General features: G+C 39.9%; 4 protein-coding genes and 1 long non-coding RNA gene across 6 annotated transcripts; 3 read left to right on the top strand and 2 right to left on the bottom strand.

The window, feature by feature from the left end:
* The first annotated feature begins 128 nt into the window (after positions 1 to 128).
* Positions 129 to 2,985, top strand: mixl1 (Mix paired-like homeobox). The gene is made up of 5 exons (XM_005454711.4): positions 129 to 195; positions 712 to 1,206; positions 1,327 to 1,547; positions 1,721 to 1,847; positions 2,022 to 2,985. Exons 2-5 carry the CDS (start codon positions 1,110 to 1,112, stop codon positions 2,600 to 2,602), a joined length of 1,026 nt encoding a protein of 341 aa, XP_005454768.1. The 5' UTR covers positions 129 to 195; positions 712 to 1,109; the 3' UTR covers positions 2,603 to 2,985.
* On the bottom strand, positions 2,743 to 12,233 carry lin9 (lin-9 DREAM MuvB core complex component). 2 transcript variants are annotated; one of them, XM_005454713.4, is made up of 15 exons: positions 12,090 to 12,233; positions 11,155 to 11,187; positions 10,785 to 10,876; positions 9,521 to 9,634; positions 8,515 to 8,645; positions 8,128 to 8,253; positions 7,862 to 8,019; positions 6,709 to 6,842; positions 6,440 to 6,568; positions 5,987 to 6,088; positions 5,816 to 5,896; positions 5,593 to 5,718; positions 5,254 to 5,439; positions 4,901 to 4,998; positions 2,743 to 3,715 (listed from the first exon to the last, which is right to left on the bottom strand). In XM_005454713.4, exons 1-15 carry the CDS (start codon positions 12,118 to 12,120, stop codon positions 3,610 to 3,612), a joined length of 1,647 nt encoding a protein of 548 aa, XP_005454770.1. In that variant the 5' UTR covers positions 12,121 to 12,233; the 3' UTR covers positions 2,743 to 3,609. The 2 variants fall into 2 exon arrangements, with proteins under 2 accessions (XP_005454770.1, XP_025754787.1); XM_025899002.1 differs by lacking the exon at positions 12,090 to 12,233 and adding an exon at positions 11,542 to 12,002.
* LOC102076639 (uncharacterized) lies at positions 12,155 to 13,296 on the top strand. The gene is made up of 3 exons (XR_266522.4): positions 12,155 to 12,230; positions 12,627 to 12,703; positions 12,816 to 13,296. It is a non-coding gene; the product is annotated as an uncharacterized LOC102076639 (long non-coding RNA).
* parp1 (poly (ADP-ribose) polymerase 1) lies at positions 13,001 to 24,123 on the bottom strand. The gene is made up of 23 exons (XM_003449856.5): positions 23,858 to 24,123; positions 22,564 to 22,726; positions 21,895 to 22,010; positions 21,567 to 21,781; positions 19,678 to 19,768; positions 19,459 to 19,575; positions 19,131 to 19,307; positions 18,500 to 18,662; positions 18,239 to 18,379; positions 17,907 to 18,146; positions 17,738 to 17,803; positions 17,521 to 17,653; positions 17,196 to 17,391; positions 16,977 to 17,105; positions 16,220 to 16,303; positions 15,882 to 16,004; positions 15,644 to 15,772; positions 15,402 to 15,500; positions 15,108 to 15,260; positions 14,841 to 14,968; positions 14,681 to 14,742; positions 14,298 to 14,412; positions 13,001 to 13,703 (listed from the first exon to the last, which is right to left on the bottom strand). The coding sequence occupies exons 1-23, from the start codon at positions 23,978 to 23,980 to the stop codon at positions 13,622 to 13,624; spliced, it is 3,045 nt and encodes a 1,014-aa protein (XP_003449904.1). The 5' UTR covers positions 23,981 to 24,123; the 3' UTR covers positions 13,001 to 13,621.
* LOC112842435 (adenosine receptor A1) lies at positions 19,782 to 21,560 on the top strand. Its single transcript, XM_074527738.1, has 2 exons — positions 19,782 to 20,333; positions 20,407 to 21,560. Exon 2 carries the CDS (start codon positions 20,414 to 20,416, stop codon positions 21,509 to 21,511), a length of 1,098 nt encoding a protein of 365 aa, XP_074383839.1. The 5' UTR covers positions 19,782 to 20,333; positions 20,407 to 20,413; the 3' UTR covers positions 21,512 to 21,560.
* Positions 24,124 to 27,491: the final 3,368 nt, after the last annotated feature.

The following is a 27,491-nucleotide window of genomic DNA, read 5'->3' as shown; positions in this document are numbered from 1 at the left end:
CGACCCAATCTCCCCCCCCGCCCCACCCCACACCCCACACCCCACACCCCACACACACACCTCCCCTCTGAATCAAATGGGGGTGACATATTCAATAACACCTGCCCACTCCCAAGTACTTTTTAACCGTGGTTTGTGTATTGAAATCCACTTTGTTGACACTGATAAGGCTCAGGAAGCATCATTTCCCACAAAGTAAGGCTTGTGTGAGGGGGCAAGTGATGGAAAATTGATGCTTTCTTTTACCTCAAAACATAACTTATAACCTTCCTGACAGATGTGGACAATTCAATATTTTGTCAGTTATTAGGGTTTAAAAAAAAACAAAAAAACAACAAAACTTCAAAAGGCCACACAGTCTGTGGTTACACCATCTGATAACATCCAAAGGCTTAATGACTTGACAGTTCACAAAATTCAATGTTAAATGTTTTTGCCATCTAACAAAAAGGTTTTTATATAGTGTAAGAAGTCATCCTTTGAACAGTCGTTTCTGCAGTTTCAGATTTTATTGACAGCTTTGTTTTGTTGTCGTTGTTGTTGTCGGGTTTTTAGGCCTTGGGATACTCTGGGATACTGGCATGATGCAGAATAACCTGTATAAAGAGCCAGTCTTGTTGGGTATATATAATTATTAAATGATGCCCTGTTTTGAGTTAGATTAAAAATAATAAAAACCTAACGCTTGCGCTTACATCTGTTTTCTCACAGCGTCCTGGTATAGTCCTTTGAACTCCTCCACCTTTTTTGGGAAATTGCCGTTTCCGTCTTTCTCCCTTTGAAGGCTGAGGGTCCATTATTGCTTCATCCATGCCAAAGCGGATAAATGTTTTCTCTGCCGATGTGTATTGAGCGTGCAGATTCCATTAAAACTCCTTTAAACAGACCTGCGGCCGGACCATCGTTCCAGGTGTGATTGCTTCACACCCTGCTGGCCCGCAGACGTCTGAAGTTGCTGCACGGCCGCTGCAGTGCCAGTCGGCCCCGATGGCAGACCCATTCACACATCTAGACAGCTTTACCTTTGATCACAGGAGGATTTAAATCCAGCGAGCGCACGGACCTCAGGCTCAGTCAGTCAGTCAGTCACCGGGGATAAAGCGGAGAGGATGTCTGCAGTTCATGGGAATATGCGCGTCGGGGAGGCGAACCAGTTCCACATGTATCACGAAGGGCCTCTGCAGATGAACAACGCCGTGAATCCAGGTTTGTGGCTCTGGGATCATTAACCCCAACAAAAAGTTACTTTCAAATAATGGCCTAATAGCTGCCTCAGAGCTCAACTTACGCAATGATAACTAAATTGCGCCTGCGTCTTCTTTTCAGAATGTGGACCCCCGGACGGTGGAAACTACTTCAACCCCGCAAATCCTGTTCCCAGGACGGACAAATGCGTGGCGATGCTGACCCACAGGAGAAAGAGGACCAATTTCACCCAACAGCAAATCAAGGTGCTGGAGAAAGTTTACAACGACACTAAATATCCCGACATCTTCCTACGGGAGAGACTGGAGGCTCTGACTGGGCTGCCGGAGTCCAGAATTCAGGTGAGGTCCGGTTTAAAAGCCACACTTTGTTGAATTGGTTGATTTATTTTGCAGGGTCAAAGGGTAAACACAGTCACTTAAGATCACAGGAAACTCTTGGCTACTCCACCCTTGTGGTAAAATTTGATTTATGGAGAGCTAAGATGTGAATTAACGGATTTCCCAAATTGTAGGTGTGGTTTCAGAACAGAAGGGCCAAGTCTCGTCGCCAGGTTAGCTCATCATCGTCTACAAAGGTCAGCAGCGCGCCAGCAGCTGGTCCCTTTATCCAAGTCCAGAACAGGATGGCTCAGGAGAAAGGTAGCTATTAGCTTTACTCACTAGTTTTGTGATCACATCCTCACTCGCTCACTCTAGCATCAGGGCAAGCCTGCTCAGTGTCACTCATTGTAGTTTTAACTTCAAGTTTGTGGCTTCTTTTTTCTACATTCTAAAACATGTTGCTTAGTATTTTTTTTCCCCTCTCCATTGCAGTTTGTGACAATTTTCACAGTGCTGAGGTACATCAGATGGGAGGTTTTGGACTGGAGGACAGTTTCAGGTCTGCAATGCACCTACAAGGCATCGAGGACACCCACAGGAACACTCTTCCAAGCAAACCCAGCAGCTACGCCCAAACATCTGCCTCCCGCATCTATGACAAAGAGGGCACCAGAATGAATCCAGAGCACATGCAGCGGCACAAGCAGAGTGCTGGCACCTCAAGCTGCAGTGTCCCTCTCTATCCCAGGAGAGAGCACCAGACAAACATGGACACCAACATGGCCAACAGCCAAGCTCCAAAGGTTTTGGTGGAGTATGACAATTTCCCACCAAACAAAACCATTGGACCAGAGATGAAAGTTGTGATTCCTCCCATCCCAACGCAGAACACCTTCAGCACACCATCATCATCTAAGGATAACCGATGCCAAATGCAGTATCCGCAGGCGAGGGCCAGCGGGGACAGGTTCCATCACTTTTCCCAGATCCCCGCCAGAAAGATGCAGGACTTCTCTGACTCGGATTCTGATTGGGAAAATGAAGCAATGGGAAGCTTCCGTGGCTTTATGTGATGCATTACCAAAGCTACATGTATCATAAGAGGTGTGAGAGTGTATTTATTGTAAAAGTATAAAAAAAAAAAAAAAAGAAGTTTATTTGTTTCATATGAATTTGTTTGTTTGTAAATAAATAAAACGATAAAGCCAAAACCTGCTTTTCAATATTATGTTTAATATAAAAAGACAAAAACATTATATACAACTGCCCGGGGGAACTCTCATATACAACTTTACAAAAAATGAAAAAAAAGGAGAATCTCTAGGAAAGAACTTTTGACAGGGTTTAAAGGTCAGTGATGCAGACTTAGTGTGGGGGGTGTTGCAGCAACAGCCGATGTCAAATATGGAAACACTTAAGATCAAAACCCCAGAGTTCTCCTTTATAAAAAAATACCAAAAAAAAAAAAACTCTTTTCAGTGCGCATAAAATTACAAAAGCCATTTCAGAATACACAGCGGAAAGGCTGACAATATTCCTAATAATCAGATATTTTACAATTATCTACAATAACATGTTTTTTATTATAAAACATCCCTTCGCCTTCCCCTGTACTTATCATTAAAGGAACAACAGAACACAACTCACAGAGGGAAACGTCGGGAATAGCAAAATATTGTTGCATAACCATACACACCTACTCAAAAATAAATAAATACGGACAATAAAAACTGTTAAAACCTTATGTTTGGCACGTGAAACCAAATAAATAACAGTTTTAATATTTTGGAAATGTGGAGCGTGGCAAAAAGCTTTAAGACTCTTTCGGGTTTGTGTTCAGTTGGGTGCACATTTTGATACAACAAAAGCCTGTGGGTAAAATATTCAGCATTCTTCTCTCCATTCCGATCAAAACTTGAGGAAATCTGGGAAGAACTCAAATTGAAGATCCACAGCATCGACATGAGCCTTCTTTGAAGTCTTTTAACAGTCCAGGTGAAAGCACCATTTCACAAGAAAAATATGGATATACTTCCGTGTGTGTACATGCACCTGTGTGTGGGCGGGACGATGCAGGTACTCAGACTGCATTGGTGTTGTTGGCAGCGAATGCATGCAAATTGCCCAGCTGACTAAGGCCACTCTGGATGTGTGCCACATGGATCTCAACATTATTCTGGAAGCAACTGGAAATACAGAAAAATAACCAAAGTTATGATGAACAGTTAACAACAGAACAACCAGGTGGTCCTGCAACATCAGCAACAATAGCAAAGAAGTGGAGAAGGTAATTTGCTTATCTTATTTTTCTGAGTAAAAGCAGCAAAGATTAAATTTTAGGTGTTTTAGTACTTCTGCAAATGAAGAAGCTACTTGCAGCTGCTCCCTTATTCACAAGAGGGCATCACAACAGGTAAGCCAGAAGGCCTCCCTGATGCAACCTGCAAAGAACTTTCTCTTACTAGGAGCAAAAACAAGATCTTTTGCTTGTTCTGCAAATTTATAAACCACTAAACAGATTGCAGATAATTGTAATTTGTTATTTCATCATATATCTTAGAAAGGAAAAATATATTTTAGCATCCACTAATAAGAAAATGATACAACAAACAACACCATAACACATTAAATTATTGTGGAAAACATAAAAAGGAATTTCCGAATACATGTTGTATTAGTTAAAATAAAGTGTGTATAAAAAGAATAGCCTCGCTGTGGAATTGACAGGTCACTGCCTACATTTTAAACATACCTTGCAGCTAGCTAAAACAAAATAAAACATTTTTAGTAAATTAATTATTGTAAAGTAACTGCAGCCCTTTTATGTTCCGCTCTCTTACTCTGACTTTTACTCTGCATTTTCTCCGAATAGTTCTCCACACTCTAGACTCTGCGATCAGTTCAGCTACGGTTCCCATGCTGCTCGACACAGCCAGCAACCTGCCCGGTTCTCTACATGTCCTGCCATACACTCAACATCCCACCCTGTTCAGCTCTGCTGTAAATATTTTTATCTAACCAAATGCCCTAGATAGTTATCTGTCAATCACATGCAGCTAGCTCTGGCTCATGTTACATTATCATTCACATCAAAGTGTGTAAATGATGTGTGTTGCTCAGCAACATGCAGCAGTTTACATAGACTTCAGTGGGAATCAAAATGACTCCAGTAAAACTAATCAGAAAGTCATTTATTTTTATACCACATACCTGCATTATGAATAATCCTATTTTAGGAAAAGTCATGAAATATGAGATCATACTGTTTTAACAGTTCCACTATTTTGGGAGTTTTAAGAGTCACAGATAATAAAAAAAGTCACTGTTGCTCTTTTGTTAGAAATGGATGGAAACAGTATTTGGTCCTTTACCTGAGGTTGGAGGGATCAATCGATGCCTTGATGTCATTGAGAGAGTCTGTTAGAGATTTAAACTCAAATGAATTCAGATCCCCGCCATCTGCCAAACACTGAGACATGCCAGGAGAATGAATGATTAACAGGTAATCAAATCATAAGTCATGGATGCATTATATTATATTTACTGATTAATTGATAAAACATATATGGTATTATATACTTGAAGTTCAACATTTATTAACAAATTACTGCTGCTGTGCTCTAAATTTCTGCATTAAATTTCAAACAAATTGCTTTTTTGCACACACAGGGTGACATCCTCTCCTATCATCCTGACACACTTGTCATAAAAATACATCTTCTACCTTGATCTGTAGGAGCAGAGCAGTGAGACGGGAGATGAGGTGTGTGAGGCTGGGATTTGCCACACTCTGCTGCCCGTCCTTCATGGAGTTGATGCGCATTTGCACCATCTGCTGGGCCTCTTCTTCGCTACGCCTCCGCAGCTCTGTGGGATGGTCTGCTGGAACCATGCCCTGATCAGGAGCGAGCTGGAAAGATGTACACTGATGTTTAACACAAGGCTCTCTTACTCATTTGTTTCCTTACTCGTTCCTGACTAACAAGAAAAAAAACATGCTAGAATTATCAGATACTGCAATAAAATATTTCAAGTTTAAGTGTAAGTGTGCCTTTTCACTTACTTCACAGCAGTACTGCTGAACTTCATGAAGAACCTTGTTCAGATCTTTATTTAGCTGCTCCAGCTCAAGCACGGTGGTAGCATATCGCTTCTGGAAGTCCAGATCAATAGGCATCGAGTACGACTTCTGAACACAAAACACAAACATAGCTGAGGTAAGCTTGATGTGGGTATTTCAGAAGTATTTAACATGTTTTAAAGTAACTTAACTATAATGACTTTACCAGCTTCTCAGCTTCTGTATTCATTTCTTTCAAGTGCTTGATGTGCTCTTTCTTGATCATGAGGATTTTGGACAGCCTTGTCTAATAATGGACAGAAAAACAAGACAAAGCATTAGAACTACATTTTAGGATTTCACCTTTTTAGTTCTCAATTTGACAGGAATTCCTTACCACTTGGACCAGGAATTTAACAGGAAATCCTCCCAGTGTATCTCCTTCAGCACCGGGCAGTTTGTTCCTCCATGGTGACTGGGTGATAAGAGGGTCATTGTCCTGTTGTTTAAAAAAAGGCCAGTTAAGTCAACAATCTTCAAGAGAAATCTGTTTTTAGATGGGCAAACAGATACACAGCTGTGAAAAAGGTGTCTGGCAAAGGTTTCACTGGCTTTTTTACAGAGGAATCAGCTTCTAAGGAAGAATTCAGCGACTGTGCCACTAGCCCACCTTGGAATTGTTCAGTCTACCCACAGATTAGCGTTAATGTATAAAACCTATAGTGTATAGTAGGCCAAACAAAGCAGCTATTTGAAACAAAACAAAACAAAACAAAGAAAAAATAAAACTTGAATATGGCCATATGTGTTAGCAAATGCACAAATGGCATTAAATGTAGTTTCAGAATACCATATGGACAGGAGTGGTAGCGGAAGGATAGGGCCCTCTAGGCGGAGTCATGAGGCTTTGCATATAGCGTGCTGACCGATGCTTCTGGGCAAAGGCTGAAATGGGCATGGTCTCGTTAGGTTCATTGCTCTGGAAAAGAAAATTACAATAAAATGGTTAATAATGTGACATGTGAAATTCCTAAGATACAGCTATTGGCATTTCTTCTTCTCATGAGTGGCAAAATCACACTGAGAGTGAAGCTTTTATGAGAGTAAGTTAGTGTTTACCAGGACTTCATAATCAGGCACAGTGTGAGTTCCCAGGCCAGTGCGGTCAAAGGTGACACGATAGGTGGCGGCACTGGTGTCTACTGCATCAATCTGCCCTGTGAACAACCCATCATGGAGTCCTCGGAGACGAGCTGTAGAACAAAGATAAATGCACTTGATTTAAACCTAAATAAACAAATAATAAATAAATAAATAATTCACATATGGAGTCTGATACAGCCTACACCACACCATTAAAAGGATCTGACTTGTTACGAGTACAGATTCATGTGGTGTCTGAAATAGCCAAGTAGACGCTTTGCTATTTGTCCTTCCAAAGATGTTGTTGGCTTGATTCCTTGGTCCTTTAATTGTCCATAGTTTTGATCAAATTCATCTCCAGCACCACATTTCAAAAGTACTGATTCGTTCACTGTCTTGTGCTCTTATTGTCCAATTTTCTCAACTCTAGGTAACCGTGGAAAAAAAAAAAAAAATCAAACTGTGTGTGAGCCCTCTTTTCGTCGGCTGAAAAATGTCTTTATATTTGACATGAGACCTAAATGTCTTGTGTGTTGTTTATATCCCTATTAAAACAGTATTTGTCAGGAAAGACTGCAGTCCTTCAACTTTGAAGGAATTTAGCAATTCCTTGTTTATGCTTGCAAATAAAGTCAACTGATAAAGCAATAGAGTGTAGACAATCCTTCAAATATGTGTTGCTATACTACGAAAGATCTGTACAATCACCACAAGGTGGGCACCTCAAATTAGCATCTGACCAGGTGTGAAATATGGACACACATTTTGTTTCTATGAAACGTCATCTGATCACAGTCAAGCTAACCACTGACCTTTTGGATACAAAATATCATTCAACATGACCTTTGAGGCATCTGCGTTCATTTGTGCCATAATTAGCATATTAATTCTTGAATCATGACCAAGCCTGTGTTTTGTGAGGTATCACAGTAAAATTCATCTAATTAGGCCATCCTTAAGTTCTCCCCCAAAATTACTGATAGATCAGGGGACAGATAAAATAACTTTTTTTCTCTCCCTCTTAAGTTCAATTCCGTAAATATATCTTTTGAAAGTGCAAAGCAGAAAAAATGTAAAATGCGACACTGCAGCTCATTTGAAAATCATGTGCTCACTTCAGTCATCTTACCAGTGACTTTGGTTCCTATGATGAGAGGCAGAGGGATTTCATCAGGAAGATCTTTGCAGTTTGACAAGTCAGTCAGTTTTCTTTGCTGCAGAAGCCGCATTTTCTGCCGTTTCTGCCTCAGTGCTGTTCGCTCTTCAGCAAAGAATGCAGACGAACACCTTGAAGGGACAAAAGAGCACAGCAATGTAACGCCAGTTCTTTTTGTCCTGACACATCAAGTCCATAAGGAAACTGTTCCAAACACTTGTGTAAAAATCACAGCGTACCGTCGAGGTTTCCCCATCAACCTTCTTATTGTACCCCACTCAACTCTGGTTAGCTTTCTTGTTTTCAGGTTGGGGAAAGTCTCCTTAAGACACAGGCAGAACTCATTGTCACCCTCAAAAAGAGGCCTGGAAGAAAGAAGCAACAGTAACAGTGTTATGATTAACAATTTTAACACATGCATGTTACTAGGCTTTTTAGAATAATAACTTTTTTTTTTTTTTAAATGTGTGTCAGCTTAAGTTTGCTTTTGACTAACGTGATGAGCTCAATTCAGACCAGTTATGTGTGGGTAACTTATTTTTTCTCTCATTTATTTATGTGTACTCATCGATCATTATTTTCTTCAAAAAAGGTAGAAAAATAAGTAAATAAAAATCAGACTTTACCTGTCAATATTGGAATAAAACCATTCATAGATGCACCATTTGTGAGCTTTGGGTAGTTTCAGCAGGTTTCTTAATCTCAGCCCTATTTTCTGGGAAGCCTTCTTATCTGGTGTCACGATGTTAGAAAATTTCTGTGAAGAAAACCATTAAAATAACAGTCATTTCATAAACAACAATATGGTAGGCAGTTTAAAGAACTCCCTTGGAAAAGGTTACACTAGACAAATCCTTTTCTGTTATGCTGTAGAGATATGATTTTGTACTACTTATTCAATCTCAGGCACGCCAACTTGGTCAGAAAGCATAACCTTTAAAACTCACATTAGCCCGCAAGGAGCCTTTAAAAAAAACAAACAAATAAAATTGTAGTTTCGATTTTATATATATTTGTGTGTACATATGCGTATGTTTATGTAAATACATATATGGATATCTTAAGTTTAACTCCATTTTATTCTTTTACCTATTGATTGATTTTTATGTTAAATTTAAGTTATTAGCTATAATTTTGACTCATATTGTATCTTATTTTAATTTTGACATTGCATTACTCACTGTTTTGGGAAGCACTTTGTAATGCTTTTAAAAAAAATAGCGCTATACAAATAAATTGTATTATTATTAATTATTATTACCTATATAAGCTAAATAATTTCAATTTCCCAGTGAGAATGCAATTACAGGGCCAACCTGCACCTAAACCAATGCTCTTGATTCTCTCTTGAGTTCCTATAATAGGCTACACTAATAAATCTTTCAGTAAATACTACATGTAATTCTGCAGCAAAGGTCGATGTTCAACTTTTTGAAGGTTGACCCCCATACCAAAAACAGCTCAGGTATAAACACATAATTTTTTGGACCAAAACAATCCTCTAATAAAGTTGAACTTTTAGGCTACAAAAGCTTTTAAACACCCACGTATTATATGTCTCGTCACATAGCATTACCAGGACAATGTATTAACTGCAATATACACGATCATAAGGAAGAGTGCAATCATTACCTGTGGTGTGGTGGTGACTCTCTGGCTCCTCCGTGGAGATCTGGACGGAAGACGCTGCTGCGGTGGCTCATCTTCATCTCGAAACAAACGGCTCCGCTTCGAGCTCCGTGTAGGCTGCAAGAAAAAAAATGTAAATTCAAAATATTACCAACAATCTATAAGTAACATTATTGCATTCTCCATATTAGGTGTCTGTTAGCAGTAGAAATTCTGGGATGTTGTGTTATAAATAGCCTGGCTAAAACAAATGTTATTCTGGGAACTCTCATGTATAATACGCAGGTTCTAAAACAATATCTAAGTAAACGTAAAGACCCCCATTTATGCAAAATGAGATGAAATGTATTTTCCTTCCAGTCCTTCCTTCCATTACACTGACAATAACAAACTTAAAGAGGCAAAAAATTCAACTCCTGAGCTGGAAAACAAAACGCCAAAAGACTTAACTATGCTGGTAAGATAAGCAAAGGGTGGTAACCATGCATAAACACTGACGATATATCCATAGTGAGAAAGAACCACTTAATTTGTTTATGATTCACAATGCTTACTGCCATCTATGAAACAGACCCTATTTAAATATCCACTCCTTTAAGCTTTCTTTTGGTTCTATTGAGCTGTAATTCGACGTGGCACTTTTTAGAAAATTAATATCTGCTCCAAATACACTAGCATTTTTGGCCATTGCTCTCTCACATAGGATGAAGTGACGTTCTTTCTTTTCATTTTCCAAAAAGAAATTGTGATTTTCTTTTCATTTCAAACACCGTATTACAATACTGCATTGTAACAATTAACTTCTTGGTTGCTAAAAGGAAAGAAAATATACACTGAACTACTCCCTTATTTCCCAAGGGGTCACCACAGTGGATAGTATTTTATCTGGTGCAGCTTTGACATGATTGGTATTCTTTCACTGATAAATTCCAAAACGTTCCAAAAACTTAACCGGAAATGCATCAGGAGGAATCAGCGATACTGAACAGGCCAATCACAATAGCTGCGGCTTACACTAACGCCACATTTAGTTCCATTTCAGTGGAGGTGTGCGTCATGTCATGCCTTAGGGTTTCTTCATAGGGTTTCAGAGGGATTTGCTGTTATGACATAGCTATGGCACAAATTTCCCACTGAAGCATAATTACGCAGTAAGGTGACTATGTTAACCATTATACCTTATTATTCATATTAGTAATTAAAGCATCATGTGTAATAGATTATCTGTGTTTTCGAAGTTTTCATTGTTTTCATTGCATTCTCTTACCGTGTCCATTGTGACAGAGGAATGCCGTCCCCTGGTGTTGTGAGCTCGTGGGAAGCTGTTTTTCTCATTCAGAGTGTTGGACAAACTGCCCTCTGTGAGAATACCAACATATTTATATACAAGAACACCAAAAACAGTTTCTAAATCAGTAATTATATCTTAACAAACCTTTGCCAACAGACAAAATCACATGCAAACAATAACAGGACCACTATGCCCTGTAAGCTTGCAATTAGAAACTATTACAGAACTCTGACCAACGTGATCTGACACAGATCTAATCTATATAGTGAGGAATTAGAGTCAACGTTACAGAAACACCCAGTATATTTGTAAACAGTAAAAAGCATAAATACAAGGGAATCCATACCTTTAAGACTGACGAGTGCCTCTGCTGAGGAACCTGAGGAAGAGGACAATTTAGGCTACATTACTGTAGAGCATTAAAAAGCATAAAAAAGCAATACCACATAGACTAAATCTAAAACGCATGCAACTTTGATAAATATTATTTGCTAGTGTTCTCCTTTTTAAGTTACGATACGCTCATTTTAGCTGTCACAGAACCAGTAAGATGGTGCTTTAAACACTGACAGCAGCCAGGCAGGTGAACAGGAATTAAAAATAAAGCTAGCGCACTCGGTTAGGCCTTTACCCCTAACTGGAGCTGTCAGACACGGGTGTAACATCAGCTGTGGGCAATTTGTATCGACACACGAGCCAGACAAGCTATGAGCTGTAAAATAACGTTATTTACATTAGGTACGTTCCCAGCGACCGTTTCAGGTGTAAACAGACAAATGAACTGGCAAGTTTCCCTACACAAGATCAATAATGATACATGAAGCTTAACTATAACCAGGGTAAAGGAACGCTGAAAATGAGGAAAGTGTCATGGAAAACTAAAATAAATCAGTAAAATAAAAAATAAGTCCAGCAAAACAGATAGCTTGTTAGCAGCTAGTGGCGTAGCGGCAGCCTTTTTGTTCCTGCTGTTCGCGATCTAAGGTTAGCAGACGTTAGCTCGGGGCTAAGCTAACGTTATTTGTTCACCCAGTTGTGCTAAAGTAACTTGTTCAACTCCAACATTAGCCATGGTTAGCCTCTAGCGCTAACAAGCGTTAGCTGACTTGGACAGACCCGGTGTCTGTTTGCGTCTAAAATGAGCTTATGAAGTCCGCGCAGAACCTATGATAGCCATTACATGGTCAGCGATATCGGATTTTGGCCAGTTATGTATTTTATCACTGCGGGACTGCTGATTGTTTACAATGCAAAACTCCTTGAATTTGTGTTGTTACTCACTCTCGTCTAACAGCTGGTCCATCTCCGCCATCTTGAATTAGCCGCGCCGCTTTTTCAAAGACCTTGTCAAAATGCATTCTGGGTCGGGACTCTATCTGGAGGGCGATTTGAGAAATAAAAATCCCGTAATTTGCTTAAACGGTAGCTTAAGAACTGCTTCCAGTCGTTTGTTTATCTAAACATATACATTCACTTTCTACACATCCAACTTTTACATGTTAAATGTGAAGTTAAATGCTTGGGAAACCGTTTCGTATGAAAAACTTGACTCGGAATGGGAGCATAGCAGCCAGCCATTGTTTCAGACGCCACATCAGTCATTTTATCGTTCATTTCTCCTTTACGTTTTAGTCATTGTTGGGAAAGTGTTGTGTTTGAAATGAAATGTTCTCTCTTGAGTAAATGTATTTATTTTTACCAGCAGTTATACCTAGAAGGATTTTGTGTATACTATACACAACATAAAAGACAGCATAGGATACTGCATTTATCTATTAATGAATAAATACCCAAATACATTTGGAATCTTTTTCTTAGATGTGAGGGGAAAAAAAAGATGAAAAACTACAAAAAAACCTCATTTGTGCAAATGAGTTTCTAATCTCACAGAATGTGTAAGTTTCTTCTTCCAATTTTTCCACTTTAGTATGCTCATAAATTGGTACCATTAAATACAGAAAATCCTGTTGGGTTTTTTGCATATTAACTCATTTTGTTACCCTTCAGTGCCAATGGGAAATGAGGCAAAACAGTTTCTAATGCTTAAATGTCCTGCCAAAATCAAGCCAAAGCCTGCTTTTTCATCAAGGTTAGACCATTCCCAGAAGTGCTCCTTAGCAACTGACCTTGATTTCTGCCTTCTTCAACAAACTGAAAGAAACACTTCAGGAATGAGGAAAAACATGTAATTCTTCATGTCTAACGTTTTATTTGGGTTTGAGAGAAGCAAGGAAAAGACATTAAAAAAAACGTAAACACTTAGTATGGCTGTTTTAATCTTTTACAGAGCGCCTTGCATCACATTTTTTTACTTTTTAGTGAGGAAGACAGCTAGAGATGCGAACAAAACAAGTATATACATGTCAAAATGCTTACAGTATCTTAGTCTTCACTTTAATGTGGATTCACAGCAAACTATTGGTTTGTGTACGTTTGCAGACTGGCTCTTGAACACTCCTAAACTTGCAGGACTATACCTTATGAACTACAGGAAAATAAGATCCTTCTCCAGTGACAGATTACCAACACTTTCTGAAGTTATCGCCAGACCTCTCCATGTACTGATGTATGCAATGTGAAGAAGCCAGTATTTAGGTACCTAATGTATTACAAAGGAAGTCTGCCACTTAATAAACCTGGCGAAAACACAATAAAGTGACAAGAGATTTCCAAGGATCCACCATGAAGGACGGTTTAGTATCACTCCTTTTTTTAAACATCTTCGGTTGCAGAGAATGAAGCCCAAGCATTTTGGAGGCAACAGTGGTTTTTTTTTTCCTTTCTCTATGAAGAAGGTTCGTACGCAGCCCCTCTCACCACAGGGATGTCTGGTAGTTAAACTTGATCTTCAGAAGATACTTCAGATTTACCTGTGCTACATCATACACGATGTACCTGAGGGAGCACGGTTAAAGAAAACAGGTGGCACAGATGATCAAAAAATAAAAAGTTACAAATTAAGCTGAAAACACAAATACCCTGACAATTTATTTTGTGGTGACTGCTGTTAGAACATAAACACAACCCTTCAACTGTCTCATCTTCATGTCTTCACTCCTATAAGCAGTGTAAATGAGTCGATTTATGCATGACAGCTGGGTGAGCTACACAATGAAAAGTAGGTTAGACAATATTCACCTATTAAAAGACAGAAAGCTATAAAACTATGTTTCCATGGGTGAACTCACTGGCCTTTTATTAATTATACCTTATTTGTACTGCATGTTGAAAGTGACTTAACTTACCTTCCCTATTGTAAACCTCTCTTTGATCTTTGACGTGTAAATGCACCAAGTTGCTGCCATGCGACCGGATCATTAGATTTTGTATTAATGACAAATGAACAGATACACCTAATGAAATGGCCGCTGACTGTAAGATAGAAATTTAACAAATTTGACTCACCTTTTAACTGCACAGGTTATGTACAGACAAGCAGGTAAAAAAATCATTACACATATAACCAAACAAACTAATATTAGAGGATACTCGTTGTACAGCAGACTTGTGTCATCAATATTAGTGTGGACTCCTTTTCCCAGAGGCACTTGCACTCCATTTAAAGTGACAGTGGCATTTGGATCGGGAGCAGTTCTACCCAAACCTGGAATAAAAAAACCCAAAGTGAATATTATTATATGCACACACACACACGCAGTTTTAAAAACTGACAGACACAAAGGTAAATATTTCCTGGTGGGATGAATTTCATCGCGTTGTTAAGAACTACGCTGAGAAGTGTGGATCTAAATTACAGTTAGAGACACAGACTAAACAGAAATATAAAGCTTTAAGCACAATGTTTGCCATGTGAACCAAACACTAAGAAAAATAATACTAATTAAAATGTTGCAACCCATTATGTTTCTCACCTTTAACACTGTGCTTGCCCTTAGGTAATTTTGTAATATGAGAAGCCTTCTTCAGTTCATGCCTGCATTAATTAAAAAGGAGGTTGCATTTATTTACACAGTCAGGCCAACATTTCAAAGGATGAAATATATATTTTTTTGCATTCAGACCGTCACTTACATGTTTCCTAGAGCAACCTCGCCGAGCAGAATGAGGCCTACAGGATCTGACTGGGAGGTGTGGCAGTAGTTTGCACTCTTGGACACCATGTCAGCAAAGTACACACCTTTGCCAAACATGTAACCAGTCTGGAGAAAATTAAGCAGGACTGTAATGTTATGCAGGACTAAACACTAGAAACTATGGGTAAAGTTGGGGTATTTATTAAAGGAGAGGTTTTTAATTCTTCACATCTTATCATCAAGCTGGCTTCAAAACAACACCCACCACTGGGGCCTCTGGAGGGGCAATGCGGAGACCCTGAGACAGAATACCGGCGTAGTTGGTGGTGCGAGAGCCGTGCCACAATAGCTGGCGATTGTGAAGCTCCTCGAATGGACGATATCGCTGGTGCTCTCCCTCTCTGACAATTTTAAATATCTAAAATACAGAAACACAATCAGAAAACAAACTAAGTTTCTAAATCTAACCATTAAAATGAAGCGGTTTTCCTGCTTAAACCCGTTTTTACCAAGTTAATCAATCAATAAATTAAAAAAGAAAAAGAAAAAAAAGACTTGCCTCTTGTACTTCCAGTGTGTACGTGTTGTGTGTAGCAGCGTGGGTGTTCTTAACGTATTGCAAGATGATCTCAGCTTCACTTGTGGTCTTGTCAACAACCTGTAAAACAACAGATGTGTTACATGCATTTTTTTGTTTTTAAATGTCAAAACTTAAATCGATCATCAGGGCAAAAATGAAACCTTGCACACCGTTGATGATTAAGAAGAAAACTTTACTTTCTAAAGAGCCGTACTCCTTACCTCAATCTTTGTCTTGAGGTTCTCATAGTTTATGTCGATGGGGTCTTTCTCATTGTCCTGGGCTCCTCCTCTCAGTAAGCTGTAAGCCACTTCAATATCCAACAGGTTGTCCAACATCTGAACTTTAGCCTAAACAGTGATGCATTAAAGATCAGCCTTTTTAAACTCTGCATTAGGCTTAGCGGCGACATGACAAAGAAAGGTCAAACTCTAGATTGGGCAGTTTATGAGTCCTTACTTGAATGTAGTCCAGGTTGTTGAGCAGTGGAGGCTTCTTCATGCCAAAGTCATGAGGTATTAGAGTATAAAAGCGATTGGAGAGATCCAGTATCTGCGCCTCAGACACACACTCTGACACAGCCTTTAACAAAAGTAAATTAAAAATGTAAATGTTGCATGATCAGGAGCTGCACAGATCTCATCCAACCACTGGTACACAAGGACTAGTTGTTATGTCCAAAATTCATGCCAAACGATAGTATTAAAATGGATTTCAAAGCATTACAGAGTTATATAAAGAGAAATCCAACATAAATACTCATGCAACTCTCAGAGGAGCTGTTGACTGTCACTGACCTGCTGTACTTCAGTGAGGAGAGCATAGGCACTCTGGATTTGCCTCTTGCTCAGCTTACCAAGTGGCATCTTCTGGAGGTCAATCTGTAGACAGAAGAAGAATAAATGAGCCTGTCAAGTGCAAAAATACTGGTGGATGCCAGTGCTACCCCTCAGTATTCTAGTAGGTCCGTATGGTATCAGTTTCAAAATCGTATGTTGCCTTGTTCTCGAGTTATCACATTCACAACCTTGTGTTTCTATGCCAGCTGCCCCCCGCCCCCGAGCAGGGTCAGCCTTTTACAGCTGAAGGGTAATAATAATAAGTAGTAATGCTCACAGAGCACTTAACATCATTATAAATTAACTAATTGCATTAGAAGAGTTATCTAATCTGCTGCTAAAATAAAAAGCACTTAAAATGTTCTCTTTGTGAATGAAGACGAGTATTCTCCTTAAATTGTTTAATTTCTTAAACATCAGTAAATTATTTTTATGTCTGTGACAACAGCCTAAAAAGTCAAAAACTAAAACACATTTTTATTTATCCAGACGTTAATCCACAGCATCAGACGGGATTTTTTTGTTTTTTTTAATATACTTCTTAAATTTGTACTTCTAAGTCAAAATATTACTGTATACTGCAAATGTTTTATCCATCTGACTTGAATGAATGAACTTGCGAAAATGTGAAGTAAATACCACATCGGGCAAAATGGTAAAAATAACCAAAAGAACTGGAAGATCCTGATTTCAGTGTGTGGTAGGCAAGTCTTACCTCAAACTCGACCATGGCCTTCTTCATGCTTTCTACATCAAAGATCATCTTGATTAGCTCCTGGACAGGTTTGGCCAGCTTTGACTTGGTGCCAGCCGTGGCTGTCAGCCTCTTCACTGCCTCCTCATCCTGCACAGAAACACAAGGGGTCACTAAGAAAATAAAAATCCACAACATGTCAGACGAGATGTCGACTTATTACTGTGTGTGTGTGTGTACCTGTCCGTAGTCAATCTCCAGCGGGTAGAACTTATTGGGATATTTGGTGAAGTTGGACGAGCCCCAATCATTGCCAGTCTTCTCCTTGTACACACCCAGGAAATTATCCACAGCAGAGTTCTTGTCATGGAATTTGTCCAACTTGTTTCCTCCGATAGTGGTACCCACTCTGCCCCATGACCTGAACACCCAGTACCTACACATATGTCACAGAGGGAAGAGATACATGAGTTAGTCTCTGGATAGATAACATTTTCACGAATGGGGGGAAATGGTAAACAATAGGCAAAACCTAACTGCAGCCAACACAAAGAGGTCCGATTACCGTTTCTGTACATCATCCTCAAGCAGCTGCAGTTTATAGTAAGAGTTAGTTCCTCTGATAATATCCACAAGACCGAGTGTAGCACTGTACATCTTCCCATTCTGCTCCAAGACATGGGCACTGTTCTCCAGCCCTGGGAAAAAATAATAATTAATTAAAATTGTGGGGGGGAAAAATGAGAAATGAAGCATTTTCAGTCCATGGTACTAATGACTACCTGAGTCTGGATCCACAGCAGCTCCACCTTTAACTGTGAGTTTCATCTTCTTGGATTTGCTACCACCTGTAATGGCACAACTGCTTAATGTATGCACTAAATGTCACATTGTATACCCCCGCAATTGTTCTAATGCATTCATTCAGTTTCCACATTAAGTGCCCTTTACCTTCCTCCTCTTTCACCCTCCCTGTGCTCTTAGTAGCCTGTGTTCCAGACTTGGAGGCCACAGATGGAGCCTGAGCTTCGACTTTAACCTCTGCCCCCCAGGGGGAGATGGCGTGCAGGGAGACCAGCTCCTGGAGGGCTTTGCCCGATGACTTGATGTCAGTGAGGAAATCCTCAGAGACCACACGCACGCCAGCGTCCCTTACTTCCTCCATCTTCTTACTCATCTTCTCCACCTCCTCTGTCAATACATGGCAAAGTTTGATGTTATATCATTCCTTTTCTTACTGAGAGTACTTGTGATAATTCTCTCTTTAATAAATCGTTACTCACTCTTGGTGCTTATACACAAAGAGGCCTTGTTGACTGTGCCGGTAATCTTTCCACCAAGCTCTTCCACAGCAGTTTTCAGATCATCCTTGTTCTTAGTCAGCTTGCCCACAGTCAGCAGCTTCATGCCAGTAAGAGGCTTGTCTAAGGGACAAAACAGAATAAAACATTGAATTGTTAATACTTTTTTCATTGCATTTTGTCCGTGATACCAAAAGGAAGGAAGATTTTTAATGCTTTAACACAGTCTTAAGTTTTTCTCACCTGAAGGTGCTCCCTGTGGCAGGGTCTCGGTCGGAGCGCTGGATGCACTCGGTAGTGGTTCTGATTTGGCCGCTGCCAGGGTTTTCGTGGGAGCCTCTTTGGGGTAAACCCTGTCCTGCCGCTTGAATTTGAATTTTTTCAGAAAAGAAACTTCGTGGAATTCCTGAAATGGAAAGAGAGGATATTTCAGAGACACAAAGCAAACAAGTAACTACAAATTACTTTTATATAGCAGTTTAATTTTTCTTCCTCAGTCCTGCTCATCGGCTAAGGCCATCTCATTTATTTACTTTTCATTTTCCCAATGGTGCCAGTACTTATTCTAGGTTTCACACATTCCACCAGGAAAGACTGTTGTTGGTGTCAAAAAGCTAAGACAGTACCACCATAGAAACGTAGGATGACTCAGTGACTAGGGGAGGGGCCACTGCAAGAAATATAATACAGACTGACACATGCAGCCCACAGATTTTGTCCAGGGTAGCTATCCAGCCATAGTAATTACTCCAGCTTGTGCTGTGCAGTGCTAACAGGAATGTGGACTAGTTGTTAAAAGGTAACAAAGACAAACTTGTTCTGCAACTGTGGAAAAGACATCTACATATAGTTAGAGTGAGATGAGGTAACCAACCTTGGGAATGACCCAGTCTTTGCGTAGGGGTGTTGTGGTTTTGAACACACACTTTGTCCAGGCAGAAATGTTTCCTGTGCAGTAATAGGCGTCACCCTTAAACACCAGCTGGCCCTGGCACTCCTTACAGGCCTCGAGAGCACCAAAGGCCATACCATCGGCCAGGCTGTCAACCAGCTGCAAGTCCAAAAACAGTCGTCATCAAACAGAAGAACAGCAGCACTCCTCAGAAAATTTTAGCTTTAACTGTATTCATGAGCAGTAAATATAGAATCATCTCCTTTCCAATATGGTACATTAGACACAAAATAAAACAAGCTTCTCTTACATTGGTCTCTCCAGAGGGAACTTCCTGGCCATTTGCAATCAGCAGTTCCTTCATATCATTGGCTGAACAATATTTTCGCAGCTTGTCCTTAATTCCCCAAATAAGCTGACTTTGATTCTGCAGAGAAGTGCAGCCAAGAGACACACACAAACAAATTAATGTGACATCAGAAATGATCAAAGTTTACTCTAACACGTGAGAAGTAATATTAAAAAGTACCTTTAACTGTTCTTCTAGCTTTTTCTTCTTGTCGTCTTCTTCTGTCTTCTGTTTCTTTGACGCTCCATCAACATCATCAGTTTTCCGCTTCCTGTGAAGACAAACATAACATTTCTTTAAAACTTTTTTTTTTCCAGTTAGTTCAATGAGGGCAAAAGGAAGGTGAAAAAACATCCAAATTAGCTTCCTAAATGAACCTCAGAGGAACACAGGATAGCAGTCAAGATGAGGAACAACAAGCCGGATTCTGACACCTTCAGTCATTAAGCAGATCCAATTGGGCCTAATCAGTTAATGGACACACACAAATGCGAGTTGGTACATGTCTGCACAGCCCCAGGTGTCAGTGTTGTCAGTGTCATTCTGCTCTGACGAGGAAAATGCTTTTAGCATCCTGGGAGACCAGACATGCACACGTGTTTCAGTTAATGACCATCCAAGTCTCAGACAAACCTCACTTATCAGACAACAGCTGAATCTATGGGGAGGAGGAGGATGGGGGCGGGGGTGCATATAAATCAATGTGGTAATGTGTTTCAGCAGAAGTCTGTTTGCTTTTTTTCTGAGTGAAGAAGGCCAGTGTCAGAATAATACTGAAGAAGCTTTTAGATTCTCTGCTAAATTCATCATAAACAGATCCAAGCTCCTGCAGACGGGTGAGTAATTTTCCTTCTTTAATGCATTTTATTACCACTCCAAGTTTGTTTTGCACCTTATTTCTCTTTTTAGGACAAACATGGAGGCCACCACAGCATTGATCCAACTCTACACTTTCCAAAAAACAACGAGCAACTCCTCCCATGTGTTGTCCCCTTTTCTAAAAGCTTTCCAGAACTTTTCATCTGCTTCTAATGCCTCCTCTTCAGCGTCGCCTCCACCTGACGACTTGGTGATTTCCCCCAACGTGGCGTACATGGCGGCTGAGCTTGTCATCGCCTTTTTCTCCACTACAGGAAATCTACTGGTCTGTGTCGCTGTGGGCCTCAACCGCAAATTGCGCACCGTCACCAACTACTTCCTGGTCTCGCTCGCAGTTGCTGACATATGCGTGGGCGCAATCGCCATTCCCTGTGCCATCCTGACCGACATTGGCTTGCCGCGCCACAATCTCTACCTGTGTCTTCTTATGCTCAGCGTTTTAATCATGTTCACCCAGAGCTCCATCTTCAGCCTGCTGGCAGTGGCTGTGGAGCGCTACATCGCCATCTTCATGCCATTCCGATACCAGGTCCTGATGACGCCTCGCAACGCTGTGCTGGTGATCCTCGCCACATGGATTCTGGCGTTTCTCATCGGACTTGTGCCTCTGATGGGCTGGCACAAGACGCCGCCTGACACGGGCTACTGTTTCTTTGTCCTTGTGGTGGACATGACCTACATGGTCTACTTCAATTTCTTCGCTTGTGTGCTCACTCCTCTGGTGATCATGTTCCTCATCTACGCCCAAATCTTTGTCACGGTTAAGCGGCAAGTGCGGCGCATCACATCTGAGCAAAGCGGCAGAGGTGACGGACAAATCAGGACCGCGGCCAGCATGCGACGAGAGATGAAGACGGCTACTTCTCTCTTTCTGGTTCTTTTCCTCTTTACGGTCTGCTGGATCCCACTTCACATAATCAACTGCTTCCTGCTTCTCTGTCCACGCTGCTATGTACCTCTTGAGCTTCTGCTCACAGCCATCATCCTGTCACACGCAAACTCTGCTGTCAACCCTTTCCTTTATGCCTACACCATGACGGCTTTCAGGGACACATTTAAAGCTATTTTTATGTGCTGCAGGACAGTGGTGGACAGAGAGGCTTTAAATGAGACCAACAGTGGGGATCAACGCTAGACCTGATCATAACTTTAATCCCAGGCTTCAAACCGAATAAATCATTTTGGCTCACCCCTCAGATTTGACAGCAGGGAGCCTCTTCTTGAGCTCTTCTTTGTCCTCTGCCCGCAGTGCATTGAATCCCTTCAGCTGAGCGGCGCTGTACTCGGGCTTGAAAACCAGCTCCTCCCTGCGGCTCACGAAACACGCCGTGTGGTACCAGCGGTCAATAAGACCCAGCTGTGGCTTCTCGGGGTCCACAGTTTTCTTGGACACACGAATCTGATCCTGGTGGTTCAAATGGATCAAATATTTATGGGAAAATGACAAAGTTAAGCCACCAGATAATTAAATAATTACATTTAAACAGCAGTTTTCAGACAATAAAAGCGGTCCCAAACCTTTTCTATTTTCTGCTCACAGCCTTTGCATGTGCTGCGGTTTGACTTGGCATATTCCACAGCAAAGTCATTCAGCGTCTTCTCGCCTTTAGCGCCACCCTTCTGGTCACCTTTCCCTACAAGATCAAAAATTGAACATTTATATCTTTTTATAGCTGGTTCAGTTATATGTAATAAAACATATATCATGATGAGTCTACAGATGTATAGATATATGTATAGGTTAAATCTGAGTTATGTCAGACCAACTACAATTGAAATGGCTGTCAGTTGTTTTCATTCAAATGACTGACAGACTCAGTGTTCAGCTCTAAATAAGCCTACCAAAGCTTCACCTATAGTCTAGTCATCAGGAAACCATTTAAAATATATAATACAGGGTTTGATTTTCTTTCCAAAGTCAACTGCTATAAATTCTTGTGACTGAGCAGGTAATTATGTTATCCTCTCAGGATAAGGGCATTTACACTAAAGAATGAAATTACTTTATGATTTTTCTTTGCTGCTGCACTGATTGATTCTTTGATGAGGCAATGTTTAACTGCTGCTTAGTAACACTGTTACTCCTTCGATTGCCTATAATAACTAAAGGAAGCTTAAGATAACATTAATTAAGTCGACCAACCATTTCCACGAGGGGTCACAGCCTAATAAAACTTAAGTACTGACCTCCTGCGGCGCCACCGCTTTCAATGGCCTTTTTCACCTTCTGTTGGTCATCCCAGCGGAGATCAGAAAACCCAGCGATATCAGCGGTGGACTGAGCTGATGCTCGCTGCCAGAAGCAGGAGAAGTGGTGCCAGTGGGGGACCTTCCCATCAAACATGGGAGACTGGAGAACAAAAAACAAACACAGATGTTTTATTTTACAGTGTAAAGTGTCTCTAATTGCTTCTTCCAGCTCGATGGTTATATGATGCCTGAGAAGGGTAATATTTTCCTGCCAGACTTATTTAATCATCTCTTTTCTTTACCAATGCCATGTTATGTGTAGGGCATTCAATCCATTTATTGCATGACACAAAGATACTTTGGAACTAACTCTTAAGTTAAATCCAGGTTGTGCAAAATTTTGACAAACAGCCCATGGCTTTGAGACATTTTTTATGGACATCAGTATTAAAAAAAATAAGATGTAAACATGCTGTTTTCTAGCAATGACAGTCCCTGGGCAGGTAACAAAAAAGAAAGCATGTATAGCTATGAAAATTGAATAAATATTGTATATTTAGGACATAGCACATTTTTTAAGGTTCATATACAAAGATTAAAAAAAAAAATCTTTTACTAAGGCATACTTTATACAAGGTGTAAACTAAAGTGGCTCAAGAATAGAGCCCTGTGTGACCCCTACATTCTTAAAAAAAAGGTGCATTAAGTGCTCAAAAAGTACTTTACACTCTGCTGATTTGTATGAATTACACAGACTGAATGTGACAGGTCTTTAGAGAGAAAAGTTGAGTGACCTGAGAATCTGGAGCTGTTCCATCAACCATGAGTAAACAGGCAGCCACATAAGCAGCTCTCCGACTCTTTAAGTGATTACCTCTCTGTGGGGCAGCAGCAGTTTCCACGCAGTGGTATTTCTGCTTCTGTGTGCTGTGATTTTTTTCCTATTATTTGTCTTCTGGGATAGACAAACTCTGAATATCTGCAGCCTTCAAGCATAAATTAAATTAGCTCATGAACTGCAAGATGCATAATAGCCAGACAGAGACAAAAAGGCTCCGCGGCTCTTTGTGATGGACAGGAGTGCACAGACAATGTCAGCCATTTAAATGCTAACGAGGGCCTGATTCGGCGCAACTCAAACCACACCATAAGCTATATTTTCCTACTCTCCAGTCTGCTCCTACCCATCCACTACACCCGTACAACAGCCCGCATGCTTTACGCAGATAGCAGCACCCAGATAGCAAGCTAGTTAACGGAGCAGCTTTGCCTCCACACGTCGCCACCTTACCTGCACCATGATAGCCATCCTCAGCGAGTCTTTAGCTATGTTTTCTTTGCATTTTTTGCACGACGCGCGGCCACTTTTGGCGTATTCCACCCTGTACAGCTTGTCCTCTTGTGAGTCTGCCATAGTTGATTTATTTCTTAATACTAAAACAGAACTACGCAAATTCACCACGAGCCGAACAACTTTCTTCGGGTGACGAGGAACCGCAACAATCAACGCACTGGCGGAGAGAAGCCCGCGTGCCTGCAGAGAGAAGAGTCACGTGGAGAGTTCTCACTCTGTCTCTGTTTCCCACCGCACCAGCGGCTCTCTCATCTGGGAAAACTACAGCTCTAAACTCGCAATCTCAATCTCATTCTTCCTGAGTGAGATATGAGCGAGTGAAGGTGACATGTATGCTGAATATCCATATGTCTTAAAGTGAGATTTTAAGGATTTAAAGACATGGAAATTTGGAGTTTAGCCTCTGGAGTAGAGCCTGTGATGCATAGTGTGCTACATGTGCTGCAGATAATATCCGTAATAAAGAGGCTATATCATTTCTTTTTTTATCACTGTGTATGCATACAAAATGTTTGCCCTGTGTCACATTAAGGCCTTTACTCCGGACCTGTGGTACCGCACCTGTGTACTGTGGTACAATGATGTTTTCATTGTTTCCATGCATTTTTTAAATCCTTTATCCTACAGTAATGTCCCTTTTGGCATTAATAAAGTACCTACCTACACTAAAGACCAGAACTGAATTAAGATCTAAAGGAAAATAATTCAAAACTTTATCAAAATTACACAAAATCCATTAACACATACCTTAAACATTAAATTACTAAAATATGCAACTGAATTGTGTAAAAATAAAGACAACAGCAACAACAAAACAACAACAACAACAAAACCTTTACAGCTCTGCTTAGATTTGCATCTTGACTTAAGAAACACATAAATTCTCTTCAGTACTATACAAAATCCAACAGATACATGAAAAACACTGTGACTATTAACATTATTATGATTAATATATTGTATTATTATGTTTATTATATGATTATTATGATTATATGATTATATTACTGTTATGCTTAAGGCTTTTATAAAGGCTTTTTATAGACCATATATTTATATTTGATTAATTTTAGACAAAAATAGGAAAATAAATATATTTCTGTCCTGTGACAACAGTGAAACAGCATTCAGAGAGATGATATTTTAATTTAGCTTTTAACTAACGCTTATTTATTTAATGCTTATTTATTCTATCCTGTTATTCTATTTATATTATTCATTTAGTTTTACCTAATACCTATTGATTGTATTCTTATTCATTTTTTATCTTCTTACTCTGTTTATACTTATATTTATATTATATCCCACTCTTATTTATTTTATCTTTTTATCCTGTTTATATTCTTATTAGGTCATATCTCCAGTGTTTCCTCGGAGGGGGGTTCTCTGCACCGGGGCTGTGATCGACCGTGGCTGCTGGGGCCCTGTGGGTCCTCTGAACCTGGCTGGGGGGCTTCTTTGCCTCCCTCCTGCTGTGTGCCCAGCCTGGAGGCTACGGTCTGTGACCGGCTCCCGGTGCAGACAGCTCCCTGTGATAGTGTTTCCTCACTTGGCTAATACGTACCCAGCCCAATTTTACTCTTTAGGTGTGTGTGTGTGTATGTGTGTGTGTGTGTGGGGGGGGGATGTGTGTATCATGACCGCTTCTGTTAATGACAGTGCGGGGAATGAGTGGGAGGGTGGGGTGGGCTGCTTTTAACCATGTAAAGCACTTTGTGCTACAGTTTGTATGAAAAGTGCTTTATAAATAAAGATTGTAATTGTAATTGTAATTGTAATTATTACAGAACTTTAATTGAAAAATGTAATGGAAAATAAACCAGTATGTGATTACAGTCTACAGTGTTTGTCAGGAAACCTTTGTTTATGTCTAGGAAAGGAGTATTAGACACTACTGTAGATGAGCTAACTTCTGTAGAGATTATGTTTATTCTTTTCGAGCTTTCTGTAAACCTTCCGGGTGAACCATCTTTCAAAATAGAGCATCAGTGAGCCGGCTGCAGAAGACCCGCGCTGGCTGCAGACAGAACTAATGGAGTCAAGAGCAATCGTCGTGACTCTCAAGAAAGGAAGACACACCTCCAAGAAGAATACACCTTCAAAAAAAGAGTTTAATAAGAGTATCGTGTCATTAATAATTAATAATACAGAGTTAAAAAATTAAAAGCACCCAGCTTTATGGTAATAATTGATTTTATTAGTAGAAACTGGACTGGTTTGAATGTTTTTGTAAAAATTATATTAAAAAAATGAAGTAAAAAGTTTTGCTGATACAGACGTACTATTCGCTGTGAACATTTCTATACTGTAGCAATAATTAAACATGTCTTTGTTATCTATTTAAAAACTGCACAAAGTCCCATAGAGGAGCTTAACATTAATATTTGAAGTTAAAAGACAAACAAAATAAAGACTGACGTGAATTTGTGTCAGTTTGAATCAGACCTGCAATGTAAAACATTCCTACATCACGATTTGTTTGATTTTAATAAATGATCAAGGTAAATAGAAAAAAGAAAAGAAAAAAGAAAGTACACCATTTTACATATCTGGACATAATCACTCTGGTTCTTAGTTAGGACCGAAACTTCAGTTGAACAACAAAATAACATCAACATATGACATATTACACTGTGTCGTCCACAAAAACTAAGCCAAAGTGCAGAAGCAGAGTGTGAAAAACTAAGTGCACTCTTACTGTTTCCATAGGAATTAACAGAGTAAGTAGCAGACAGGTCTTGCTAATTAAATGCACTTGATTAATTGATTGTCAGTGAGTATGAGCACCTATATAGAAGTAGAACTTTTGGCAGTTTGATGGTCTGCTGCATTCAGTTGTGTGTTAACACAATGACAAGGAGTAAAGCAAAGGCTGCCTATCAGTCTGGGAAGGTTTATAAAGAAACTTCCAAACAATTTGATGTCCATCATTCTATAGTGAGAAAGCTTATTCTCACTATTATATTATATATCTCACTATTATAATATCTTTTGCTACAATGCACAGCATCATATTTGGTGAAAACATAGCATATCAGCACATGCACCTCATACTAGCTCTCAAGCACGGTGGTGGAATTGTAATACTTTGGGCTTGTTTTGCAGCAACAGGACCTTGCAGTCATTCCTATGTATTCCTAAGTATTCTAGAGTCACATGGGAAAAATTGTAATTGAGTCATTGAACAGGAAAATGATCCCAAGCACAGAAACAAATCTACAACAGAATGGTTGAAAAAGAACAGAATCAAGGTGTTGCAATGGCCTGGTCAAAGACCAGACCTTAACTGACTGAAATACTGAAAGAGAGCTGTGCATAAATGATTGCCTGCAAACAATATTACAAAGGCTGGCTGGCCAGTTTATTAGGGCCTAAATATGGGACTCTCCACCAGTTGATCGTAGAAATGAAGAAGCTTCACGGATGAGAGGTGAAACTTAAAGGAGTCCACTCGCTTTTCTTTCCAAGCCCCTTGGATTACCATGACCTGGATGACTGAGGACCTTCACATAGATAAAGTTTTACAGAAAACATTTACATCAAGTTATTGCTGCTAAATGTGGTTCTACAA

The sequence above is a fragment of the Oreochromis niloticus genome, linkage group LG15 (assembly GCF_001858045.2).
Source record: "Oreochromis niloticus isolate F11D_XX linkage group LG15, O_niloticus_UMD_NMBU, whole genome shotgun sequence".
Classification (NCBI taxonomy): Eukaryota; Metazoa; Chordata; class Actinopteri; order Cichliformes; family Cichlidae; genus Oreochromis; species Oreochromis niloticus.
Note: the sequence above shows the minus strand (reverse complement) of the source record. Positions and strands in the feature narration are given on the sequence as shown.

Bases quoted from the DNA above. Each gene is read 5' to 3' on its own strand.
- LOC112842435 (XM_074527738.1), top strand. From the start codon at position 20,414: ATGGAGGCCACCACAGCATTGATCCAACTCTACACTTTCCAAAAAACA.
- parp1 (XM_003449856.5), bottom strand. From the start codon at position 23,980: ATGGCAGACTCACAAGAGGACAAGCTGTACAGGGTGGAATACGCCAAA. The intron at 15,501-15,643 runs GTAAGGAGTACG...GTTGTTTTACAG, and splicing joins ACCTCAAGACAAAGATTGAG to GTTGTTGACAAGACCACAAG. The intron at 14,413-14,680 runs GTGAGAAACATA...TTTTTATTCCAG, and splicing joins GGGCAAGCACAGTGTTAAAG to GTTTGGGTAGAACTGCTCCC.
- mixl1 (XM_005454711.4), top strand. From the start codon at position 1,110: ATGTCTGCAGTTCATGGGAATATGCGCGTCGGGGAGGCGAACCAGTTC. The intron at 1,207-1,326 runs GTTTGTGGCTCT...TCTTCTTTTCAG, and splicing joins GAACAACGCCGTGAATCCAG to AATGTGGACCCCCGGACGGT. The intron at 1,548-1,720 runs GTGAGGTCCGGT...CCCAAATTGTAG, and splicing joins TGCCGGAGTCCAGAATTCAG to GTGTGGTTTCAGAACAGAAG.
- lin9 (XM_005454713.4), bottom strand. From the start codon at position 12,120: ATGGCGGAGATGGACCAGCTGTTAGACGAGA. The intron at 5,897-5,986 runs GTAAGGAATTCC...GTCCATTATTAG, and splicing joins TTAAATTCCTGGTCCAAGTG to ACAAGGCTGTCCAAAATCCT. The intron at 5,719-5,815 runs GTAAAGTCATTA...TTTTGTGTTCAG, and splicing joins ATACAGAAGCTGAGAAGCTG to AAGTCGTACTCGATGCCTAT.